The 25,526-nt window shown below is 43.3% G+C and overlaps 1 protein-coding gene across 4 annotated transcripts in view; it reads right to left on the minus strand.

The window, feature by feature from the left end:
- Positions 1-25,526, minus strand: part of KIF5A (kinesin family member 5A) — a 221,804-nt gene that overhangs the window by 98,733 nt on the left and 97,545 nt on the right. For 3 of the 4 annotated variants that reach the window (XM_068267433.1, XM_068267432.1, XM_068267431.1), the window contains 3 exons: positions 14,723-14,810; positions 9,242-9,315; positions 1,290-1,394 (listed from right to left, as the gene is read on the minus strand). In XM_068267433.1, the coding sequence (XP_068123534.1) occupies positions 1,290-1,394; positions 9,242-9,315; positions 14,723-14,810 (267 nt within the window). Of the gene's footprint in view, positions 1-1,289; positions 1,395-9,241; positions 9,316-13,416; positions 13,497-14,722; positions 14,811-25,526 lie in introns of those variants that run through there. The other variant, XM_068267435.1, reaches the window with a different exon arrangement.

Raw genomic sequence — 25,526 nt, forward strand, 5'->3', positions numbered from 1 at the left:
CCTGCTATTTAACTCTTCCAGACAGAGAAAGAAAAAAGGAACACAGCATAGTTATTTGTGTGCTAGGCACTGCACATACCCATGTCTATCTCATCATGTCACATGTCACTTCGGGTATCCTTTAAAAAAGAACGGAACTCCACAGTTCACACTACACTGTGAGTCTGCTGTACATCAATCTGAGGACTATCCACCACACAGTATGATCAGAGGCAATTGTTCTGTCTTTATATTTATTTCAGTGGAGCCTGTTATGCAGAACAATGCATTAAATTAAGGTTTGTACATAACCTTGCCTCTCACATGGTAGGCAGTGGGGATGATCAATGAGATGCAAATATTTCCCAGACCATACAGAATACTGTACATTGGTATGCAAATATATATTGCTTGAAATGGTACAGTCATACAGTATATTTGCATAAAAATGTACATAATCCTGCATGAACTCGCAAATATTTGCATCTCATTGATCATCCCTAGCAGCAGGGATTGAAAATAAGCCTTGCAATTCACAATTGATAATCCATCATCCAGATAAATCAAGCCAATGGTGTGTTTGGTATAAGCACAGGACAATATTGGGTAAAGGTGGACCTGGACTCTTGCACAGGACAGAAGAAAAACATAGAGAAATGCACCCAGTATGTATTTAGAGAGTTTAGCCTGTCTAATTCCCCCTCATCTGTGTCTAATCACAAGTTGTAATTTGATCATCCCTCAGCTGTATCAGCTGACTGCCATGGCAGAAAGCTCACTTGTAAACACAGGATGTTAACGATATGTCTGCTTCCATCAAAGTAGGAAATAGGCAAACTGCATATTTATTGCAGGATTTGTATCAGATGTAACAAATAATTTATTTTCGTTAAAGGTTATTATGCTGTTGCTTATCTTGTAGAGTAGAGAGGAAAGTTCTGAGTTCAGGTCCACTTTAAACTGGCAGACACAGGTTACACAGGAGGCTGAATACACTCTGACAAATGTTAGCGCCTCATCAGGAATTTGAATAGTGCCTTCGAATGCACAATGTGAGTTTACGTCCTGTGTAATAAAACATCTGTTTCAGGCTCCCTGCACACTGCAAATCCGTTTTGCGCTTCCGATTCTGTTTCTGATTTGCAATTCCGATTTTCCCTGAATGCAATCAACAGAAAAACGGAGGAAAAAACGCAGCATGTAGTAATGATTAAAAATCGGAATCGGATGTGAAAAAATGATTACAAATCGGAATCGCATGCAGTGTGCAGGAAACCTAAATCAGCTCGTGATCTGGATTGGTCCTTTACCTTGATATGGAATTCCAGGTTTTCATCCATAGAATAGATGTGATTGAAGATGTCTCTGGCAATTCTGGGTATTATTCCCATCATTTGTGGGTCGTGAAGCTTGCCCTGAAGGAAAGTGATAACGAATTTGGAATTAAAATAGCATAACATTATAACTGGCAACATAACACAAATATGCAAATAAAATAACTGAAAATAACCCATTATCCAAAATAACCCAGAATCCAAAATGTGGCCAACACACCATCAGAAGGTGGCCATACTTTGGGCTATTTAATTCATGCTGATGCCTTCCTGCCTTTTGGCTACAGCACTCCAGTACAGCACTTAGGTCGTAAACTAATGACGTGTGGCCTTCTAAAATTGAAACATTGTTTTTATTAAAACTATTGTTAAGTTAGGGGATATGGAGCAAGGATCACCAGTGCAGCCATGTACTGTATTAGAACAAAAATACTGGATAAAAAATAATGAGAGTTGGCTCTTGGGTGCATGAAAAATTACAAAAAGCTTTATTATATAACATCACGAATAAAAACTACCACATAAACACATACTGAACATCTATGAAGGGTCTAAAACAGTGAATCATTCCTCCCGGAGAGCAACCTGCTGGTTAGAACTAAATGAGGCTGCAGTCCTCAAGCAATCCCCCCAGACAGAGAGTCCTGCTTCCAGATAGATGTAGAGTATCCAATACAGTGATATAATCCGGATGGTATATTCTTAGGATAGAACAAGTTCACAAACCACAGATAAAGATGATATCATCCAGACTAATGCACAGCCATGTACTAAAGGGATGCCGCTGTGAAATGTTAATGAGCCAAACATTTGTAATCCATGAGGATCCTGGTTGATATAGTATAGACATGAACACGTAAATGTCCAGAAACTCCCCCAATCGCAGGGAACACAGCAAACGGTAACAGGTGTATATTTGATGTACAATGGGCCCTGCAAGTGCCTGGTGCAAAACGTAGCAGATGGATAGAAGCACGGATATATCAATGGCAGTTCATGCATATGTCAGCAATCCGTCATTTGTACAAGGTGGACATAACACATGAGAGTCCAGGATCTCCCTCAGTCGCAGGGAACCACAGCAGATGTATATTTGTATATTTGATGCACAGTCGGTCATGCCGGTATCAGATGCAAAGCATGGCGGAATACACAGATATGTCAATGGCGATTCATGCATGTGTCAGCAAGCCATAGTTACCATCCTGGTATCCAAGTATTGGAGCTGTAAGGAAGTTCAGCGGCTCCTGAGGTGCACTCCGGAGAGGATTATTGGCTGTCGTGGAGGCCTGACATGTTTCGCCGCCTCTCGCGGCTTTTTCAAAGGCAGACAGCAACACATACAAATGTGTACGCCATAATGGCGTTTATATCCACCGCCGTGTGTGTCTCGGACCCGCCCAACCCCGCCCACGCACCCGCCCACGTCCATCAATGAGCGTCAAGGACGCACCGAGCGGCCAAACGTCACAAGGTACGCCCACCAACGCACAGCGAGGAAGCAACGTGACCAGCCCGCTGGAACGCATATGCGCACCATAATGCCAACCAGGAAGCGCATGACGCGACCCGGGAGGCAGATAGCAGGCGAGGCCCAGGGCGGGGCGGAGGCACGGAAGGGCGGGACAGAGACCCAAACCGCAGCAGAATTCACATAATTAAAAATACACCCCAGTAACAGGTGACTAAATGGTCAAAACAGAGAAACATATATCCAAGTGTCAGGAACATTCAGCTACATGGGTCCCACACTGGACATATTTATAAATACATACATATAACTAGCTATGTGATATAGGGGCCTGGGGGTCCAGTAGTCGTGGCTAAAGGTAGATGATTCACCACGGCAACAGGGCCATGGATGCCAATAGCATCCAGAATCACAGCCCCCATAAAAACAAACAAAAAGGAACAAAAAAAGACCAAAAAGCAAAAGATCTCTAGATATATGAAGTCAGGGCGAGAGGAGCAATAATCAAAATCATATAATAGTGATAGTACTGCACATTAGGGCCCGTCCCCAGCAAGCCCAGCGTATGTACAGTCAACTATATGTCACAGGGGGAGAGAACAAAGAAAATGCTCACAGGGAGGAGACGAACAGAGTGCCCCACCAAACGCAGGGGGGAGGAACACCTCAGAGCCGAGAAAAGTCCAGTTTAGTTTGGCAGGAAAACACGATAGTTAATGCTGTCGTTCAGACCCTTAGGTTCAGTTGCCTTTAGGTTGAAAATCCACCTGGATTCAAGTTGTAACAGTTTTTTATCTATGTCCCCACCCCTGGGATGGGCATGTACTCTGTCCAGGCCCACAAATGTGATAAAGCTAGGGTTGCCCCTATGTTCAAGATGTACATGTCTAGAAATGGGAGACTTAAAGTTGCATGTAGTGATGTCACCAACATGGTCCTTTATTCTTTCTTTAAAGGCTCTTGCCGTTTTGCCGATGTAGAAACATCCACACCTACAATACAGAAGATAGATCACGCCTATTGTGTTGCAATTTACAAAATGTTGCAACCACCATTGGCGACCATTTGGTAACACCACCGACCTGCCAACTAAAAGGAAACGACAATATACACATCCTCCACACGTGTAGGTCCCAGCTACCGTGCAGTGTTTGCCCGGCCCACCCCTGCCCCAGAAGTGGCTCGAGGTAAGCATATTCCTTAATGTTTGACTACGTCTATAGGTGACTTGCGGGGTTTAGGGAGCGGGGATATAAGGACAAATGGCTTAAAAAAGCATATAAACGCGCCAAGGCAGCTAATCGCACGGAATTATTGGTCAAAAAGACTAAGGAAACTGATATTAACAGTACAACACGCTTGATCACGCGATATAATGAACAAAGAAGTGAGGTGGAGGGAATTCTCCGTCGGCACTGGCATATTCTGACGTCCGATAAAAATCTTGGGGGATTTGTATCCCCCACCCCGCAAGTCACCTATAGACGTAGTCAAACATTAAGGAATATGCTTACCTCGAGCCACTTCTGGGGCAGGGGTGGGCCGGGCAAACACTGCACGGTAGCTGGGACCTACACGTGTGGAGGATGTGTATATTGTCGTTTCCTTTTAGTTGGCAGGTCGGTGGTGTTACCAAATGGTCGCCAATGGTGGTTGCAACATTTTGTAAATTGCAACACAATAGGCGTGATCTATCTTCTGTATTGTAGGTGTGGATGTTTCTACATCGGCAAAACGGCAAGAGCCTTTAAAGAAAGAATAAAGGACCATGTTGGTGACATCACTACATGCAACTTTAAGTCTCCCATTTCTAGACATGTACATCTTGAACATAGGGGCAACCCTAGCTTTATCACATTTGTGGGCCTGGACAGAGTACATGCCCATCCCAGGGGTGGGGACATAGATAAAAAACTGTTACAACTTGAATCCAGGTGGATTTTCAACCTAAAGGCAACTGAACCTAAGGGTCTGAACGACAGCATTAACTATCGTGTTTTCCTGCCAAACTAAACTGGACTTTTCTCGGCTCTGAGGTGTTCCTCCCCCCTGCGTTTGGTGGGGCACTCTGTTTGTCTCCTCCCTGTGAGCATTTTCTTTGTTCTCTCCCCCTGTGACATATAGTTGACTGTACATACGCTGGGCTTGCTGGGGACGGGCCCTAATGTGCAGTACTATCACTATTATATGATTTTGATTATTGCTCCTCTCGCCCTGACTTCATATATCTAGAGATCTTTTGCTTTTTGGTCTTTTTTTGTTCCTTTTTGTTTGTTTTTATGGGGGCTGTGATTCTGGATGCTATTGGCATCCATGGCCCTGTTGCCGTGGTGAATCATCTACCTTTAGCCACGACTACTGGACCCCCAGGCCCCTATATCACATAGCTAGTTATATGTATGTATTTATAAATATGTCCAGTGTGGGACCCATGTAGCTGAATGTTCCTGACACTTGGATATATGTTTCTCTGTTTTGACCATTTAGTCACCTGTTACTGGGGTGTATTTTTAATTATGTGAATTCTGCTGCGGTTTGGGTCTCTGTCCCGCCCTTCCGTGCCTCCGCCCCGCCCTGGGCCTCGCCTGCTATCTGCCTCCCGGGTCGCGTCATGCGCTTCCTGGTTGGCATTATGGTGCGCATATGCGTTCCAGCGGGCTGGTCACGTGCGTCCTCGCTGTGCGTTGGTGGGCGTACCTTGTGACGTTTGGCCGCTCGGTGCGTCCTTGACGCTCATTGATGGACGTGGGCGGGTGCGTGGGCGGGGTTGGGCGGGTCCGAGACACACACGGCGGTGGATATAAACGCCATTATGGCGTACACATTTGTATGTGTTGCTGTCTGCCTTTGAAAAAGCCGCGAGAGGCGGCGAAACATGTCAGGCCTCCACGACAGCCAATAATCCTCTCCGGAGTGCACCTCAGGAGCCGCTGAACTTCCTTACAGCTCCAATACTTGGATACCAGGATGGTAACTATGGCTTGCTGACACATGCATGAATCGCCATTGACATATCTGTGTATTCCGCCATGCTTTGCATCTGATACCGGCATGACCGACTGTGCATCAAATATACAAATATACATCTGCTGTGGTTCCCTGCGACTGAGGGAGATCCTGGACTCTCATGTGTTATGTCCACCTTGTACAAATGACGGATTGCTGACATATGCATGAACTGCCATTGATATATCCGTGCTTCTATCCATCTGCTACGTTTTGCACCAGGCACTTGCAGGGCCCATTGTACATCAAATATACACCTGTTACCGTTTGCTGTGTTCCCTGCGATTGGGGGAGTTTCTGGACATTTACGTGTTCATGTCTATACTATATCAACCAGGATCCTCATGGATTACAAATGTTTGGCTCATTAACATTTCACAGCGGCATCCCTTTAGTACATGGCTGTGCATTAGTCTGGATGATATCATCTTTATCTGTGGTTTGTGAACTTGTTCTATCCTAAGAATATACCATCCGGATTATATCACTGTATTGGATACTCTACATCTATCTGGAAGCAGGACTCTCTGTCTGGGGGGATTGCTTGAGGACTGCAGCCTCATTTAGTTCTAACCAGCAGGTTGCTCTCCGGGAGGAATGATTCACTGTTTTAGACCCTTCATAGATGTTCAGTATGTGTTTATGTGGTAGTTTTTATTCGTGATGTTATATAATAAAGCTTTTTGTAATTTTTCATGCACCCAAGAGCCAACTCTCATTATTTTTTATCCAGTATCCTTATCTCGTTGGCAGGATGCATGAAATTTGATATTATTAATTGATGATTGATTGTATAGATTATTTAATAACTGCCTTGGCCATCCCTTTCCCAAGACTTTTTGAGCTATTTTACATATTAGAACAAAAAAGCTTTATACTATACAGTAAAATCCCAATTATCCAATCCAACAGGGATTGGCTGATGTAGGGATAAATGCAGTTTCTGGTTGCTTGAAACCCATTGTTAAAAATAGGCCCAGCTTAAAAACAGTACTATACCCCACACTGTATACTTACCATAAACTCTGTATTAATGTTGAAATACATTATTTAACAAATTAGGACAAAGGACAGACTTAATGTAACAGAGGATTTTTATTGAATAAAGAAGTATAAAAGTAGATATATGCATCCTGCAAGGCCAGAACTTTGTTTCTGGTTGCTTGAGACTTCTGGTTAACTGAGTTCTGGATAAAAGAGGTTTTACTGTACCTAAAAAAACAACCAAAACACTCTAAAAAACAATGCATCCATCATCATCCCCACTTTGTCTCCCTTTCCATCGCACTCTCTTTCCCTCCCTTTACCCCCTCCACCTCCTTTTACCCCTCCCTCTTTTCACCCTTGGCTCTTTCCTTGTCTACCTTTCCTTATGCTCTCCCTCTTTCAAAATACCTGGTCTTAAACAAGACCTGTAATACACATTTGTGGTTTGTACATAAATGAAGGCTTGTGAATTCAGTCCAGTTTACTGAAAAGTAAATAAAAGCTGAAAGGCTGATATCTGTCAGAGCGAGGCGGATAATAAGGTTTTAGTGAAGGAAAATGCAAAGAGTCATTGCATCTGTATCTTTTTCAGGTAAACAAAGCATTGTGTGGATTCTAAACTGCAACTGTGACAGTCTGAGCTTAAAAATCTTAAAAATTAAAGCCATAAAATTAAAAATAAAAATATGAAACTCTTTTCTATATTACTAATGGGGGCATATGCAATTAACTTTTTCTACTGAGTTTTCTCCTAGGAGATTATTTTTCATCTTCGATTTAGAATACTTTTTCAGCACTTTGCAATGGAAAAATACCAAAACGTGAAAAAGTACTAACAAAATCATTTTGAGTATTTTTTTGTTTGCTGGTGGCTTAAATGGCATTTTATTGCCAAGTGTAAAAATATCACCTAGGAGAAAACTCAGGTGGAAAAGCTAACTGCATATGGGCCACGGTTTATGTATCATTTGTACTACACATTCAACTGATTATCTTAGAAGTTTATTTTCATTTCAGGTTCACTTTAAAGGAACCACAACCCAAATAAGGTGAATATAAACTGGCCATCCAGGACCTATCCCTGACATCTTGTATGCTATTTAAATACACCCTCTAACATAGTATATCTTTTTTTGATCTATGTTACTCATTGCTTAATGAGCAGTGGACAATAATTATATCTGCACTTGGATTGCCCTCCTTAAGGCCTGCCAATAAATGTCACTTGAAGAACAACTATACTGACATCATTACCCTTCAGCATGTTGCATAGTTAGGAATCGGATGCTGCTTTTGGCTCCCTTGGGATAGCTGAAGCTGGGATCCTGATATGTTATCTGCTATTTACTCCTGCCCCCCACCCCACACCCACTGCAGTTGTGAATGTATTGTGTAAGGGCCAGTGCACACCAAAAACCACTAGCGTATCCGCAAATGCTAGCGGTTTTTCAGAGCGATTCTAGGCATGTTTGGAGCAATTTTCTAAACATGTCTAGCGTTTTTTGGAACGTTTTGGTGTAGCATTTTTTATATTTTGTTACAGTAAAGCTGTAACTGAACAGCTTCTGTAACAAAAATGTTTGGAAAATCGCTCTGAACTAGCGGTTTTCAGAGCAACTTTCCACTTTCCTATACTTAACATTCAGGCAGAAACGCCTCAGAAATCCGTAAAAATGCTGCAGGACCCATGTTTGCGTTTGGGGAAAAAACAAACCGCTCTGGTGTGCACCATCCCATTGCAATATATTAGCCAAGCAGTTTTCAACCCACATGCGTTTTTAAAAACACTCAGAACCGCTCTTGGTGTGCACCAGCCCAACCACCCAGCAACAACAGGCTCTCTCTGTAAATGCTATTTAAGGTGGTGTTTCACACGGCTTTTTGGGTATTCTTGTTACTGGAATCTGACTTCTTTATATGTGACATTGTATAGCCAAAACAATTACAGAAGATCAAATATAATACATTGGGGGACAGATGCTGAACAAACAGAAAGATCAACTGAAAGGAAACCTGTAATTTTAAATTAAATACAAATCTGATACTTACCTCGGGAGGGGGAAACCTCTGGATCCTAATGAAGCTTCCCCCATCCTCCTGTGTCACCCCAATTCAGCGTTGGCAGCCGTGGAAAAATCAAAACATAAACAAAGCCAATGGCCCGCCTGCGCAATAGAGCGGACCCAATCAGGCTCGACTACTTCCGCAGGAAAGCTGCTGGGCTCCCAATAGGGGTGAGAAGCAGATCTTCAGGGGTCCCAGTGCTGGATCCCCTCTGCTGAGGAGGACAGGAGAAGCCTCTTTAGGATCTAGAGCCTTCCCCTTCTTGAGGTAAATACCCCCCTAAGGGCACTTTTTTTCACTATAATTACACTTGAAGACACATTTTGCCGCAGTTTTGTAAACATCTGTAAAATATGGAAGGTTACATTTTATGATATACTGACAATCTTTCTAAGCTTACCTCCATGGTGTGAGTCTTCCCAGAGGCGGTTTGCCCATAGGCAAAGATAGTCCCATTATACCCAGCCAGCACATCTGTGAGGGGAGAGGAATAGAGTTAGTGAGCATAAATACTTACAGTCATTTGCCTGACACTGAACCCCAAATGTATGCAGGCAGAAAAAGGGCTACGGAGATCAGGGGCGTAGCAATAGGGGGTGCAGAGGTTGCGACTGCATCAGGACCCTTGGGCCAGAGGGGCCCTCACGCAACTGTGATATTAGCTCTCTATTGGTCCTGTGCTCATAATAATCACTTCTATAGATACTTTGAATAGTGGTAATCATTAACAAAGTGTTCCCCATTCCCTTCTTGCACCTCTGACAGGGCCCGTTTCCACTTGTGCGGTGCGAATCGCCATGGTAAAAATTCACATGCGAAAGCGAATTTCGCATACCAGTTGTATGCGAATTTTCATGCGAATTTTCATGAAAATTCGCATGGATGACGCTGTATGCGAATTTAACCATGGCAGTGCCGGTGTGCTTTTCCATTAATTTCCATGCGAATTCGCATGAAAATTTGCATACCAAAGCCGCAGGCGATTTCCCTATTAAATACATTAGCGGCGATTCGCATGCATTCCACACGCAGGCGAATTCTGAGGGCTCTGCCGTGCAGAAAAATCCTGCACAGACAAACGCTCAGGAAAACTGACAAGTGGAAACAGGCCCATGCACTTGTATTGGCAGTGCGAATCTGCATGCAGATTCGCGATAGTGGAAACGGGCCCACACTGTTGTTGCCATTGGCAGGTTTTGGTGCCCTGTAGCAATTGTTATGTATAGAGTGCTTGGGGGGCCCCAATGTAAAACTTGCCCACAGCTCCTTAGCTACGCCACTGATGGAGATGGAGTTGGAGCAATTATTGCGGAGCAGTGCTTTTCAGCGCTGCTAGATTTGGGCGCAGCCGGCGCCTCCATAGACTACAATAGGAATCACTCCTATTGAAGCGCTCAGTGAGTAATGTCGGCTCCGTCAGAAGACGGAGCCGAGGTTGCTTAAAGAGAGTCTGAAGCGAGAATAAATCTCGCTTCAGACCTCATAGATAGCAGGGGCACGTGTGTCCCTGCTAAACCGCCGCTATCCCGCGGCTTAACGGGGGTCCCTGATCCCCCAAATCCCCTCCGTAATGCAGGGGAGCGCTTCCTGGTTGGGGCAGGGCTAACCGCCGCAGCCCTGCCCCACGCGCGTCTGTCAGCGCGTATCTCCGCCACTCCCCCGCCCCTCTCAGTCTTCCTTCACTGAGAGGGGCAGGGGAGAGGCGGCGATGCGCTGCTGACAGACGCGACTGGAGGCAGGGCTGCAGCCATTAGCCCTGCCTCCAGGAGCGACCAAGTCTGCGACCAAGTGTCGCAGTGGGGGGTTTGGGGGTCAAGGGACCCCCGTTTAGCAGCGCTATTGTGGCGGTTTAGCAGGGGCACACGTGCCCCTGCTAACTATGAGCTCTGAAGCGAGATTTATTCTCGCTTCAGAGTCTCTTTAAAAACATAATAATACAGCAGTCGCTGGAAGCCGAATTATTTCATTCCCCCACTATCCATGGCGGCCTGGAGGGGGAATAGTAATTAAATCGGCCCGGACTTGTGCAGAAGCAGGATCAGCCATATACCGCTGTATCCTGCGCCCAAGTCTACCGGCGCCGATTTCAAATGTACTCACCGCTGTATCCTGCGCCCAAGTCTACCGGCGCCGATTTCAAATGTACTCCAATTATTGGGTACCTGGAGTTGGAGTTGGAGTTGATAAAAAATGTACTGACTCCATCTCCTAATAAATTCAAAATGTAATTTAAAGGGTACCTCAATTTAGAGGGATAGGGCTGTTTCCTTTTAAACAATACCAGTTGCTTGGCAGTCCTGCTAATCTCTCTGGATGCAGTAGTGGCTGAATCACACACCTGAAACAAGCATGCAGCTAATCCAGTCTGACTTCAGTCAGAGCACCTGATCTGCATGCTTGTTGATGGGCTGTGGCTAAAAGTATTAGGCCTCTTTTCCACAAACTGTTTACAGGCAGTGAAATGCCTCTTAAACTCTCACAACTGCTTGCTGCTGCCTGGTAACTGCTTGCTGCTGCCTGGTAACTGCTTGCTGCTGCCTGGTAACTGCTTGCTGCTGCCTGGTAGCTGAACACACAGCTCGACAGTTCATGGAAAAGAGGCCTTAGGCCACATACACACATCAGACCATAGTCTTTTGAAAATGAAAGATCACAGACCAATCTTACCACCCTTCATGTAGTATGAGAGCCATGCCTACACAGTCTATTCTATGGAGCTGAACTCCCCATCAGAAAAAAAATCTTTGCAAGATGCTGCACACACGGATCTGTACAGACACAAAAGATCAGTATCTGCAAAAGATCTGTTCCTGCCAAGAATCCATTCCTGCAAATTGCAATGATAGTCTATGAGATCTGCAGATCATCATACACACATGATTTAACTGACATTCATCTGCAGATCAGATCCACCAGGATGGATTTTCAGATCTGCGGATGATTGCTTGATCTGCAGATGAATGTCAGTTAAATCATGTGTGTATGATGATCTGCAGACTATCATTGCAATTTGCAGGAATGGATTTTTGTCAGGAACAGATCTTTTGCAGATACTGATCTTTTGTGTCTGTACAGCATCTTTGTGTGCAGCATCTTGCAAAGATTTTTTTCTGATGTGGAGTTCAGCTCCATAGAAAAGACTGTGTAGAGTATGGCTCTCATACTACATGAAGGGTGGTAAGATTGGTCTGTGATCTTTCATTTTCCAAAGACCATAGTCTGATGTGTGTATGAGCCTTTAGAGACACAGGATCAGCAGGAGAGTCGGTACTTATCCGTTAGCCGGGCGCATCCGGCAGGTGGCGCTAATTACTATTCCCCCTCCAGGCCGACATGGATAGTAGGGAAAGATGTAACTCTGGTGGAGTTTTGTCGCCATCTAGAGGATGCGCCCGGCTAACGGATAAGTACCGGAGAGTCAGTCAACTAGTATTATTTTACAAGGAAAAATATCCTTCTCAGTTTAGGTTCCCTTTAAACAAAATGATCTATTTCTCAGATAACAGTCACACTAAATAACTCGTGGTACTTATCCGTTAGCCGGGCGCATCCTCTAGGTGGCGTCAAAACTCCACCAGAGTTACAGCTTTCCCTACTATCCATGTCGGCCTGGAGGGGGAATAGTAATTAGCGCCACCTGCCGGATGCGCCCGGCTAACGGATAAGTACCTAACTCGTATATATAGTGATAGTAGTGCTTAGTCCAGAACAGCTAAACAATGAACCAATTTAAAAACAGTTAGGCAGGGTTCACACCTATTAAACCATGCGTGCATTTTTGGAATGTGTGAAAACGCATTCATCGCACGTCTAGTGAAAATCAATGAAGAATCGCACTTTTGTCAAAATTCACATTTTTGTGTTTGTGTTTTTCGCTTGCGTGGAAAAAAATGATACTTATCCGTTAGCCGGGCGCATCCGGCAGGTGGCGCTAATTACTATTCCCCCTCCAGGCCGACATGGATAGTAGGGAGAGATGTAACTCTGGTAGAGTTTTGTCGCCACCTGCCGGATGCGCCCGGCTAACAGATAAGTACCAAAAAAATTACTCCTTTCATCATACATTTGCACATCACATGCAAATTCCCAATGACTTTAATTACGTGCATTAAAAAAAAATTGCACACTAACATTTGCATACAATTGTAAATTTTAAGGTAAAAAAATGTGTGCGAAAACAAAGACCTAATGTTCAAAATCAGAAATGCATATCTGATTGTGACTGTATATCTGATGTGTACACAGGAATATTTTATATATATCATCTCTGCTGTAAAAATAAAGCCTGGTGTGTAGTTGTGTCACTAGTAGCACTAGTAGGCATTGTCAATGAGCTGCAAATAAGTTCATACGACTTTATGCAGATTTTGTATGTAAATGTATGCAGCTTGAAAATGGCCAATTAAAATCCCATCTTGAAATTCTGATTGGATTTGACAAAAATGTCAGAAACACCTGATCTTCTGCATGCTTGTTCAGGATCTATGCCTAAAAATATTAGAAGCTGAGGATCAGCAGGACAGCCAGGAAACTGGTATTGCTTAAAAGGAAATAAATATGGCAGCCAAAATATACCTCTTGTTTCAGGCCCATTTTTCCACTAGCAGTTGAACTGTGTGCTCAGCAAGCAGTTACCAAGCAGCAGTGAGCAGTTACCAGGCAGCAGTGAGCAGTTACCGGGCAGCAGCGAGCAGTTGTGAGAGTTTGAGAGGCCGATCAACTGCCCGTGGAAAAATACCTAGCTTTTTGTGATCTGCAAGCAATCAGAATCAGGTCACAATATGATGCCAGTGGAAAAGGGCCCTTAGTATTCACATGGGTAAAGCAAGAGGTAGGGTCATATGCAATTCACTTTTTCTACTGAGATTTCTCCTAGGAAATAATCATCTTCGATTTAAAATAACTTTTTAGCACTTTGCAATTGAAAAAGTACCAAAGAGTAGGGGAAAAAGTACTGTCAAAATAATTTTGAGCATTTGGTTGCTGGTGATTTAATAAACATTTTTTCACAAGTTGTGAAAATAACACCTAGGAGATACCTTAGGTGAAAAAGTGAATTGCATATGGGCCATAGTCTCTAAATAACACCGCACACATTTGATACCACTAATTGAATAAGTAAATAAAATAAGGTTAAGAAAACTGCAGGTATTTTTGCACAGCATGTTGCAGTGGATGGGTTGCACGGACACAACAGGGAGCCAGCTGGCAAGAGCAGGATCACTAGTGCAAGATCATTAAGCTACGTACACACATGCGACAACGATCGTTCGTTGTCAACGACGAACAAACTTTTAATTGATGAAAGAACGACCTAAGTAAAGTTAGTTTAAAAAGGTGTGTAACGATCAGATCGTTAGAACGAACGTTACATCACGTAAAGCAACTATTGCGACTGCGCATAAAAATGAAAACTTCCATGGAGAAATAGTGAAATGCGCATGTCAAGCCTAGTACAAACGACCGTTTCCAACGATGTACTACTTTTGCAAACGATCGTCGTTGGGAAAAATCTGCCAAGCTAGATCATTCGTTTTGAACGATCTAGCTCGTCCGTCGTTAGACTTCATGGTCGTTGGCTGCTTTTTTTCAAACGATCGTCGTTTGAAAGGACCGGGGAACGATCGTTTCAAATGACTATAGTCGCATGTGTGTACGCACCTTTACACTCCTATGCCAGTAACAAAACCTGCTCCACCCTCCATTCTGCTCCACTGACTTGCATATAAGCTGAAGGAGTAACTTTTCAACATATTTTTGTGCTGAAAAATAAGGCTTATATGTGAGTATATAAGATATATGGTTAAAGTACCACTTAAAGGACCAAAGATTATAACAAAACTCAAAGCTATGAAAAAACATTATAAACTATGAATCTTACCTTTAACAATCTGCATGGCACAGGCATGGTAGACTTGCTCCTGAGTGGTGTTTGGAGGAAACACACGGTCAAAAGCATACGGCTTTCCCTAAGGAGGAAAAAAAAAACAGGAAACACTGATTAACTCGGAGACTCAATGAACGTTAAATTCTTCATCAGCACAAAAAGTATTTTTAATTAGCAGCATCAAAGGATCTTGCACCAAGATAAAAAAAATGTTTAATAAAGAAAGGAAAAGATAGACATAGCACTATGGATTACTACTGACAACGCTTTTTACCAAAGCTGCGCTATTAATATCTAGGTTCAGTTAAGGTTGCAAAAGCACATTTTGTAATTAACAAACCTCTGGTGTTTTCTCACTTCATTTTACCTGCATATATTTGACATGTGTTTCTACAAGTGCTCGTATAAGTTTATGCTCGGGACTAGATTGTGAGCTCCTCTGAGGGACAGTTAGTGACAAGACTATATACTCTGCAAAGTGCTGCGGAAGATGTCAGTGCTTTATAAATACTAAATATTAACTATAATAATATGCAAGCTTTATTGTGACCTTTTCACTTGTTCCCTCATAATAAAGTATTAAAAGCAGAGATGCTCACGTAGATTGGCAGCAGTTCTCATATCTCAGCAGTGTTTCATTTTGTACATACAAGGGCTTGAAGATTAGCTTTTGATGGTAAACAACAGTTTCTTTAAGCTTTCATTTTACAGAACAAACAGTCCTCTCTGCATTAGTTTTTCAGGGCTGAAGGTAGAGTAGATGAAAATGTTTGCTAACACAAATAGCTCTTATTGAAAAAAGTTTACATCACCCTTCTTTGTCCCAGACAGTTTATCTACACATACCTATATCTACATCAGGGGTGTCAAACTCAATTACTTAAAGAGAAACCGTGACCAAGAATTGAACTTCATCCCAATCAGTAGCTGATACCCTCTTTTACATGAGAAATCTATTCCTTTTCACAAACGGATCATTAGGGGGCTCTGTATGACTGATATTGTGGTGAAACCCCTCCCACAAGAAACTCTGATGACCATGGTACTCCTGGCAGTTTCCTGTCTGTGAACCTTGTTGCATTGTGGGAAATAGCTGTTTACAGCTGTTTCCAACTGCCAAAACAGCAAGCAGCAGCTACATCACCTGCCAGCAGTAAAAATGTCACCATGTAATAAATGTCAGAATGTAAATCAGGGATTTAAAAGATTTTGCAATGGGCAAACACTGACTAAATCATTTATACATAATTATTGTAAAAATAAGCACTTTTTTGTTACATTATTTTCACTGGAGTTCCTCTTTAAGAGGCCAAAATCTAAAACAAAGCCTAAGCCATGGGCCAAGTTGCTTATTAGGATTTATCATATATTGAACATGCACCTAAAGTCTTCATTCTCCAGTGTCTGTTCAATCTCCACTAGCATCTGTACATGTCCATGTTTCAGCGCCAAAAGGTCAATACTGGTCTCACCACTGTACAATATGCTGCCATTTTCAGATTTCTACGGAGGCTACATGTTTTTGTGCAGAACAAAATTATTCCATTAAAAACTTCTATCCTCAAACTAATCTGACCTTTCAAAAATGAAAAATAACAGGCATATACAACACAGGAATGTTTAACAAGTAACAATAAAATAAGCAAAAAAATTACAAAGCCTGAAATTTAAATAAAAGTCAGCTGATACAATTACAAAATGTAATGCAAAAATAAGAATAAAAATATTTTTACTGTAAAACAAATGTAATGGACATGTTTACACAAAGTAATAGTCAGTGGTGTAGCCAAGTAGCTAGGGGCCCCAGCGCAAGTTTTACATTGGGCCCTTCTAAAGCAATTGATATGGAACACCACAATCTGCCAAAAACAGCTGCAGTGATAGACAGTTGTAAGTAGGTGGAGGAGAACAGTTTGCTAATGATTACTACTATTCAAAGCACATATAGAGGTGATCATTACCAGCATAGAACCAATTAAAAGCTAATACAGGAGTTGAAGGTGGGTCGTTGATGGGCCCATGTGGTCCAAGGGCTCCAATGGGGTTGGTACCTCTGCATCTAGCTATTGCTATGCTACTGGTAATAGTGACATATTCAATCAATCCATTAATTTATTTCAATATGTATTCTTTTATATAAGTAAATGATATTCATAGTACCATGGGCAGAGAATAGAGATCTCTTGATATAGAGAATTATTCTACCTGTAATCCTTGTGGTTGGATATAAATTATCTTAACCTGATCATTATCCGGAGAGAAGTAACCATCTGGAACAATGCTGCTGGAAACTCTGGACAGAGGGCCTATTTTTCAGCACAGCTGTGTATTTGTTATTGTAAACGTTCAATTCATTTCTGTTTTGTTCATTGCTTGTTTCCATTAGATTTCATTTACAAATGAGGAAAATGACTTTCTATTTAAAAAACGACTTTTACTGTAATTGCTGTTGCCACAGTGACAGAAAGCCAAGGTTACAATATTAATAACTACAAATCGTGGTCAGTATCAGTCTGTCTGTTAATTACCAGTAAGAACGATTAGATGGAGTATGAGGTCTCTTGTTCCCTAATGACTTGAGATCTAGCAAATCCTAATTACTGCCTTTGAAGCTTGTCAATGTTGCGCAGCCTGATTCAGTATTATGGTAATTATGCTTTGTCTGCCATATGCACCGGTCTCTATTCTGCCAGCATTAGTTATGGACTTCAAAGGACATTCCAGCATTACAACAATATCAAATCAAAGTGAATTCTAGGGAAAGCCTAAGAGAAGATAAGTGGATGCCCATGGCAACCAGTCAGACTATGGTATGAAGAGGAGTAAATATCCAACAATAGTTTTCATGTCATATTATCTCAATGACATAAAGTGCCAGTTAGATTTTGATGTATGGAATTTTACCTAAGTAGTAACCAAGTTACTAAAAAATTCTTCACATAATGTTACTTTGCCATTTTGGCCTATATGCAATTACATTTTTCTCCTGTTTTAATGTGGCAGCTTGTCAGGAAGCGGTTAAAGAGAAGATGAAAATTTATCTGTCTAAGACCTGTGTGTCTGAAACGCGTCAGCTGCCTTCCGTGTGTTTGATGTTGCCCAATAAAGCCAGGATTTAACTTTGCCTTGGTGTGCCGTGGGCTTCCTTGCAGACACTGTAGTTACTCAAGAGTTGTAACAGCAGCACAATTTCTATTACTTTTATTGTATTTGAACATTTTAATACTACTTTTTCACTTGTAATGTGACTTCCTTATATTGAAAACGAGCTAAAACAGTTGTGTTATTTTGACCAGATGACCCTGAGACCAATTCAGCAACACTATCAGAATGTGTTTACACTTCACACCCCTAAGTGATATTCTGTACAGCACAAAGAGTGATCATACGTTTTGCTTACAGCACTGTTGCTGCTATGGTAATTGAGCAAATGAAGCTGCTGAAGACCTGTCTACCCTTATCATATTCTGTTAAATTTCCCATCTTAAGTATCAAAGGTTAACTGGAAAGCATAGGAGAAAAAAAGAAGGCTATTGCTATGCATTACATGCCACACCTATTAAACTCTGCTAGAAAGTCAATACAAACACAAGTTAAGCAATAAATATTCACTAAATTATTTATCTTTTTTTATGGGTTAGCATACAGTTACAGTATTCACCATTCAGTCTTGTTCTGCTTAAGGGTTGTTCTTCTTAAGGCTAAAATCGATCAACACATTCCAAAGCAGGATATTCTACAGTTTTGACTAAATATACTGAGATATGACTTTGCTGAAAACCAAAGCAGTTCCATTATAAATGATCCACCTTATCACAAATCTACTACTATCTCCATAGTCCTCACTCCACAAAGCCTAGGCCTCCATACCTTGCCCTGATAATGACCAGAAAGCCTGAGACGACTGTAAAGTAGCGGGATTAAATGTCTCTGTGCAACCACATAGTCATAAAAGACTATCTTGCTTGACCACCCACAACGTAAAACAGACATAAATTCAGGTATTTTTTTGCTCACTGTATAAAGCTAAGTACACCCAGGCAATAACTGGTGCTTGTAGAGATCAAGGCCCTCTCCCTAGAGCGACATTTAAAGGGTTGAAGTACCCCTGAACTGTGTACAAAAAAAAATGAAGCCTGTGGTGGGTTAGTTAACCTTTTTAGAAGTCGTGTGGCACTACTCCTCGTCCTCAGAGGCTGTTGAGGGCCGGGGGACCACTCCCCGGTTGTCTTCATATTAGATGAAATCCTCCAGTCCAACATGAAGACAAACAAGCAGGGCCAGGACACTTCTATAAAGGAAATGTAGCCCACCATGGGCTTTATTTGATAGATTTCATCCCAGCTCAAGGATACTTTAACTCGTTAAAAACTGTTGCTGTAGAGAATGGACGAGGGAAGATAGCACAGCACACATCGGGGATACCTTTCAGAGGGTGTGCCAGGGAGGGTAACAATGTGTTTGGCTGTCATTGTTGATTAAGTATCCAACATATCAGACCTTTAAATAAAGTAGGGGGACACCTGTACACACACGCTATTATGATTTCATATTTATATAGTGCTGACATCTTCAGCAGTGCCTTACAGATTATATATAGTCTTGTCACTAACTGTCCCTCAGAGGGGCTCACGATCTAATCCCCCTCCCATAGTCATGTCCATTAAAGTCAAGTACATTTAAGGGGAAGACAGTTAGCTTATCTGTATGTTCTTGGAATAGTAATGGTCACGTAGATGCAAATAACTTCGAGCAAATTTATGCAAATTTCATGCAAATTTATGGAGCTTGAAAATGAACCAATCAAATCCTGCTGAGGTAAAATTCGATTGGTTCATTTTCAAGCTGCATAAATTTGCATCTACTCGAAGTTATTTGCATATACTTGACCATCACTATCTTTGAATGTGGGAGGAAACTGGAGTGCCCAGAGGAAACCCACACAGACACAGGATGAACATACAATCACCTGGCAGATAGTGCCCTGGCTGGGATTTTAACTGGGGACCCAGCACTGCAAAGGACCCAGCACTATGCCACTGTGCTACCTATATCTAAATTCTCTGCTGTGACGGAGCAGGAAGGCTGCATTGACTGGGTTCTGTACAGCGTGCATATGAGGTTTGAGGCTTTTTTATAGTGCAGTGCTTTTTGTGTTTCTGCAGAATCTTACAACAGCTCAGAGGGATGTGATTTATGAACAACAATGACTGATTGGTGTACAGAGGGATAACTCTGAAAGGAAGGAAATATCTACCGATAATAACTCAAGCAAGCTGGAATCTTTTACATGTATATTTGTTTGCATCATAAATCAAGTGCAGGTACACCTTTCACTAATGCAGCCTGCTTCTATTTCTCCTACATCGGAGTGTAAAGCACACATACCTACTCCAGTGGCAGGTCTTCTCTTCTTCACTGCAGCCTATCACTGTGCAGCAGCATCTATCTGTATTCTCTTACGATGTCACATGACATGCATCAGGAGCCTACAGAGGGATGCTTCTGCAGTAATGCTGAGAAGAGGACCTGGCATTGGAGTAGATATCTGTACTCCACTGTACGCTTTGCTATTCAAAGGGGTGGGAGAGGAAAACTCTTACTAGATGGGAACAAAATCTGGTGGCATTTTTTTACTGAGGGGGTGGAGTGGGACAGATACTTGCTGCATTGCTTACTAAGGCTGGGGAAAGGCTTAGAACTTAGATGGGCGGATCCTTGACAATTTTTGTTTTGTAGTTACCCTGTTGCCGGCTGCATATAAAAACATACCATTATTGTATCTGTTCCTCCTTTTCTTGCTCAGGTTGGGGGGAGGAGCCCATCCTTGCTATGTCTAGAGCTTGAACTGTTCACACACTTCCCTAGCCTAGGCTAGTTATAGGAGTAGTTTTTTTTCACACCACACAAACACCACACACACTAACACATACACACACACACACACACACACACACCACACACACCACACACACTGACATAAACACAAACACCACACACACCACACAGACACACACACACACACACAAACACCACACACACACTGACATAAACACAAACACCACACACACCCACCCACACACACACCCACCCACACACACACACACACACACACACACACACAAACACCACACACACCACACAAACACCACACATACCAAACACACTGACATGCACACACAAACACCACACACACTAACATACACACACACACACACACACACTGACATAAACACAAACACCACACACACCGACACACACACACACACACAAACACCACACACACACACACACAAACACCACACACACACACACACACACACACACACACACCACACACACACTGACATAAACACAAACACCACACACACCACACACACACACACACAAACACCACACACACCATACACACACTGACATAAGCACAAACACCACACACACACACACAAACACCACACACACCACACAAACACCACACAAACACCACACACACCACACACACACACACACACACACCACACACACTGACATAAACACAAACACCACACACACCACACACACACACACACACACACAAACACCACACACACACTGACATAAACACAAACACCACACACACCCACACACACACACACACACACACACACACACAAACACCACACACACAAACACCACACACACCACACAAACACCACACATACCAAACACACTGACATACACACACAAACACCACACACACTAACATACACACACACACACACACACACACACTGACATAAACACAAACACCACACACACCGACACACACCGACACACACACACACACCACACACACACAAACACCACACACACACACACACACACACACACACACACACACACACACACACACACACACACACACACACACACACACCACACACACCACACACACACACAATCACCACACACACCACACACACACTGACATAAACACAAACACCACACACACCACACACACACACACACACACACAAACACCACACACACCACACACACACTGACATAAGCACAAACACCACACACACACACACAAACACCACACACACCACACAAACACCACCCATACCAAACACACTGACATACACACACAAACACCACACACACTGACATAAACACAAACACCACACACACCGACACACACACAGACACAAACACCACACACATCACACAAACACCACACATACCACACACACTGACATACACACACACACACACACACACCACACACACTGACACACACACACAAACACCACACACATCACACAAACACCACACATACCACACACACTGACATACACACACACACACACCACACACACTAACATACACACACACACACCACACACACCACACACACTGACATACACACACAACCCCCCCCCCCCACACACACACACACACACACACACAAACACCACACACATCACACAAACACCACACACACACCACATACACTGACATACACACACACAGGGGCGGACTGACCATTAGGGCACTCGGGCACGGACCGAGGGCCCGTGGTCAGGGGGGGCCCGCCACCCGCCAGAGAACCCTGAGCAGGAGGGGAGACAGCCAGTGAAGGAGGGCGGTGGGCATAGCAGCGGAGAAGGGGGGAAGTTCCCCCCCCCCCTTCTCTCACCTTGGGGCCCCCCTTCCTGGCTCTCCCCTCCGTAATCTGTAATGTTTCGGACAGCTGGAAGCGGCTGACAGCGGGCGGAGACGCTGTTCAGCCACCGGAGGGATCGCTGATCTGTGTGCAGCTAGTGTGGGCTTGAGAAACCCAGACTAGCTGCACACAGATCAGCGATGCCTCCGGTGGCTGAACAGCGGTAAGTCTCCGCCTGCTGTCAGCCGCTTCCAGCTGTCCGACACATTACAGATTCTGGAGGGGAGAGCCAGGAAGGGGGGCCCCAAGGTGAGAGAAGGGGGGGGGGGGAACTTCCCCCCTTCTCCGCTGCTATGCCCATCGCCCTCCTTCACTGGCTGTCTCCCCTCCTGGAGACACCTACAAGCCTGGCTGCTTATACTGGGGGCACTTATACACCTGGCTGCATATACTGGGGGCACCTATAGACCTGGCTATACTGGGGAGACCTATACACCTGGCTGCATATACTGGGGAGACCTATACACCTGGCTGCATATACTGGGGGCACTTATACACCTGACTACATATACTGGGGGCACTTATAGACCTAGCTACATATACTGGGGGCACCTATAAACCTGGCTATACTGGGGACACCTATACACCTGGCTGCATATACTGGGGAGACCTATACACCTGGCTATACTGGGGAGACCTATACACCTGGCTATACTGGGGAGACCTATACATCTGACTGCATATACCGGGGGCACCTATACACCTGGCTGCATATACTGGGGAGATCTATACACCTGGCTATACTGGGGAGACCTATACACCTGGCTATACTGGGGAGACATATACATCTGACTGCATATACTGGGGGCACCTATACACCTGGCTGCATATACTGGGGGCACCTATACACCTGGCTGCTTATACTGGGGGCACCTATAGACCTGGCTATACTGGGGACACCTATACACCTGGCTACATATACTGGGGACACCTAAAGACCTGGCTATCTATACAGGAGACACCTATAGACCTGGCTATCTTAACTGGGGACATCTATAGACCTGGCTATCTTAAATGGGGACATCTATAGACCTGGTTATCTATTCTGGGGACACCTGTAGATTAGGCTACTTATACTGGGGACACCTATAGACCTGGATACCTGCACTGGGAAAACCTATAGACCTGGATACTTCCACTGGGGATACCTTTTGACCTGGTTACCTATACTGGGGGCACCTATTTTGGGGGAACTGCTGCCAGATTTACTATTTTTGGGGAACTGCTGCTGCCAGATTAAGTGTATTTTGAGAAACAGCTGCCAGATTATGTGTATTTTTGGGGAACCGCTGCCAGATTGTGTATAATGGGGGAACTGCTGCTTCCAGATTCTGTGTATTTTGGGGGAACCACTGCTGCTACATGTATTTTTGGTCATCCGCTGCCAAATTATGTGTATTTGGGGGAACCGCTGCTGCCAGATAATGTCTATTTTGGGGGAACGACTGCCATATTATCTGTATTTTGGAGGAACCTCTGCCAAATTGCATGGATTTTTGGTGAAATGCTGTCAGATTACATGTATTTTGGGGGGAAACACTATGGCAGAGTTCAGACTTCCCCGGCAGACCTTTTACACCACTGCTAAGGTCATGTATATTTTGCCCCACCCATGACCACGCCCACATTCTGTTGCGTGACCACACCCATTTTTTGGCGGTGTACAATATCTCAATATAACATATTTACTGTTGTCAATAAATGATTATATCTTAGTCTGTAAAAATATAACGTGAAAGGTGGGAAACACTGGTATGGGGGCCCCATAATCTCCTATTGCCCGGGGGCCCCATGAGTTGTCAGTCCGCCCCTGCACACACACACACACAAACACCACACACACACACACACACACACACACACACACACACACACACACACACACACACACACACACACCCCACACACAATCAGACATACATCACACACACAAACAGACACACACACACACACACACACACACACACCACACAAACAGACAAACAAACACACACACACACAAACAGACAAACAAACACACACACACACACACACACACACACACACACACACACACACACACCACACACCACACAAACAGACAAACAAACACACATACACCACACAAACACACCACACAAACACCACACACACACTATTTGACAGCTGTATCCAAGAGAAACATCCATCTTTTGTTTCCTCTGATCTGTAAGGTATACTTTTTTTTTTTAAATCTCAGACAGATTTCCAAGGGACTAATTAAAAAGAAAGTGTTCTTTCATCCCTCTCTGCAGCATGAAATAAACACAGCTGCCATTCTGCTAGGCACAATACATGGTGTTCTGACCTGTAATAAAATAGTACATTCTTGTTTGACATGACCTGGACTAGAGACACATGCTTTATACCTGATTATATGCTAACCCCTCTATCTGAGCTCTGAGAAAAATCTTAAAATTGAATTAGGTAGAAGCAGTACTTTGAGGCTGTTGCTCCCAGCACAATCTCTTCCATACTAAGCGACAAAGGAAACTGGTAAATATTTCAAGGAACACAGAGTGGTCTGGTGGGGAGCGTCATTTGCATACTGCTGATTGCACATCCTCAGGGTGAGGTTTCCAGATTTCTCAGCTTTGCTTACATCAATGAAGCTGATGAGATTCTGTTTTGCTGGAGGCTGCAGCTGGCTGGGGAAAGAAAATCAGCACCGGGAGCTGTCCAAGTGCTGAAACCTCCTTCCATTCTCTACAGGGACACCTCTATCCCAACACACTATTAGGGTCAGCAATCAGCATTTATACATGCTGACTGTCAACATGCTTCCTGCAAATGGTGTACAAAGTAACAGCGGGGGAGGCTAATATTAGAATATACACAAGAGGCAATTTTATTTTATAGCAGACTAGGAATCATTTAACATACAAAGAAGCAGGAGTGCTTTAATCTGCATTGTACACAAAGTTACTTTCTCTGCAATGCTTCTTTGTTCAGTAGATGTCTGTTGCTCTCCATAAAAGATTAAGGACTATAAAACATGATGGGCATACAAGATATCTATTAAAGATTGTTGGTACATATGTTTTAATAAGTAAAGTCTAAAAGAAATCTCTT

Source organism: Hyperolius riggenbachi, chromosome 2, assembly GCF_040937935.1.
Source record: "Hyperolius riggenbachi isolate aHypRig1 chromosome 2, aHypRig1.pri, whole genome shotgun sequence".
NCBI lineage: Eukaryota > Metazoa > Chordata > Amphibia > Anura > Hyperoliidae > Hyperolius > Hyperolius riggenbachi.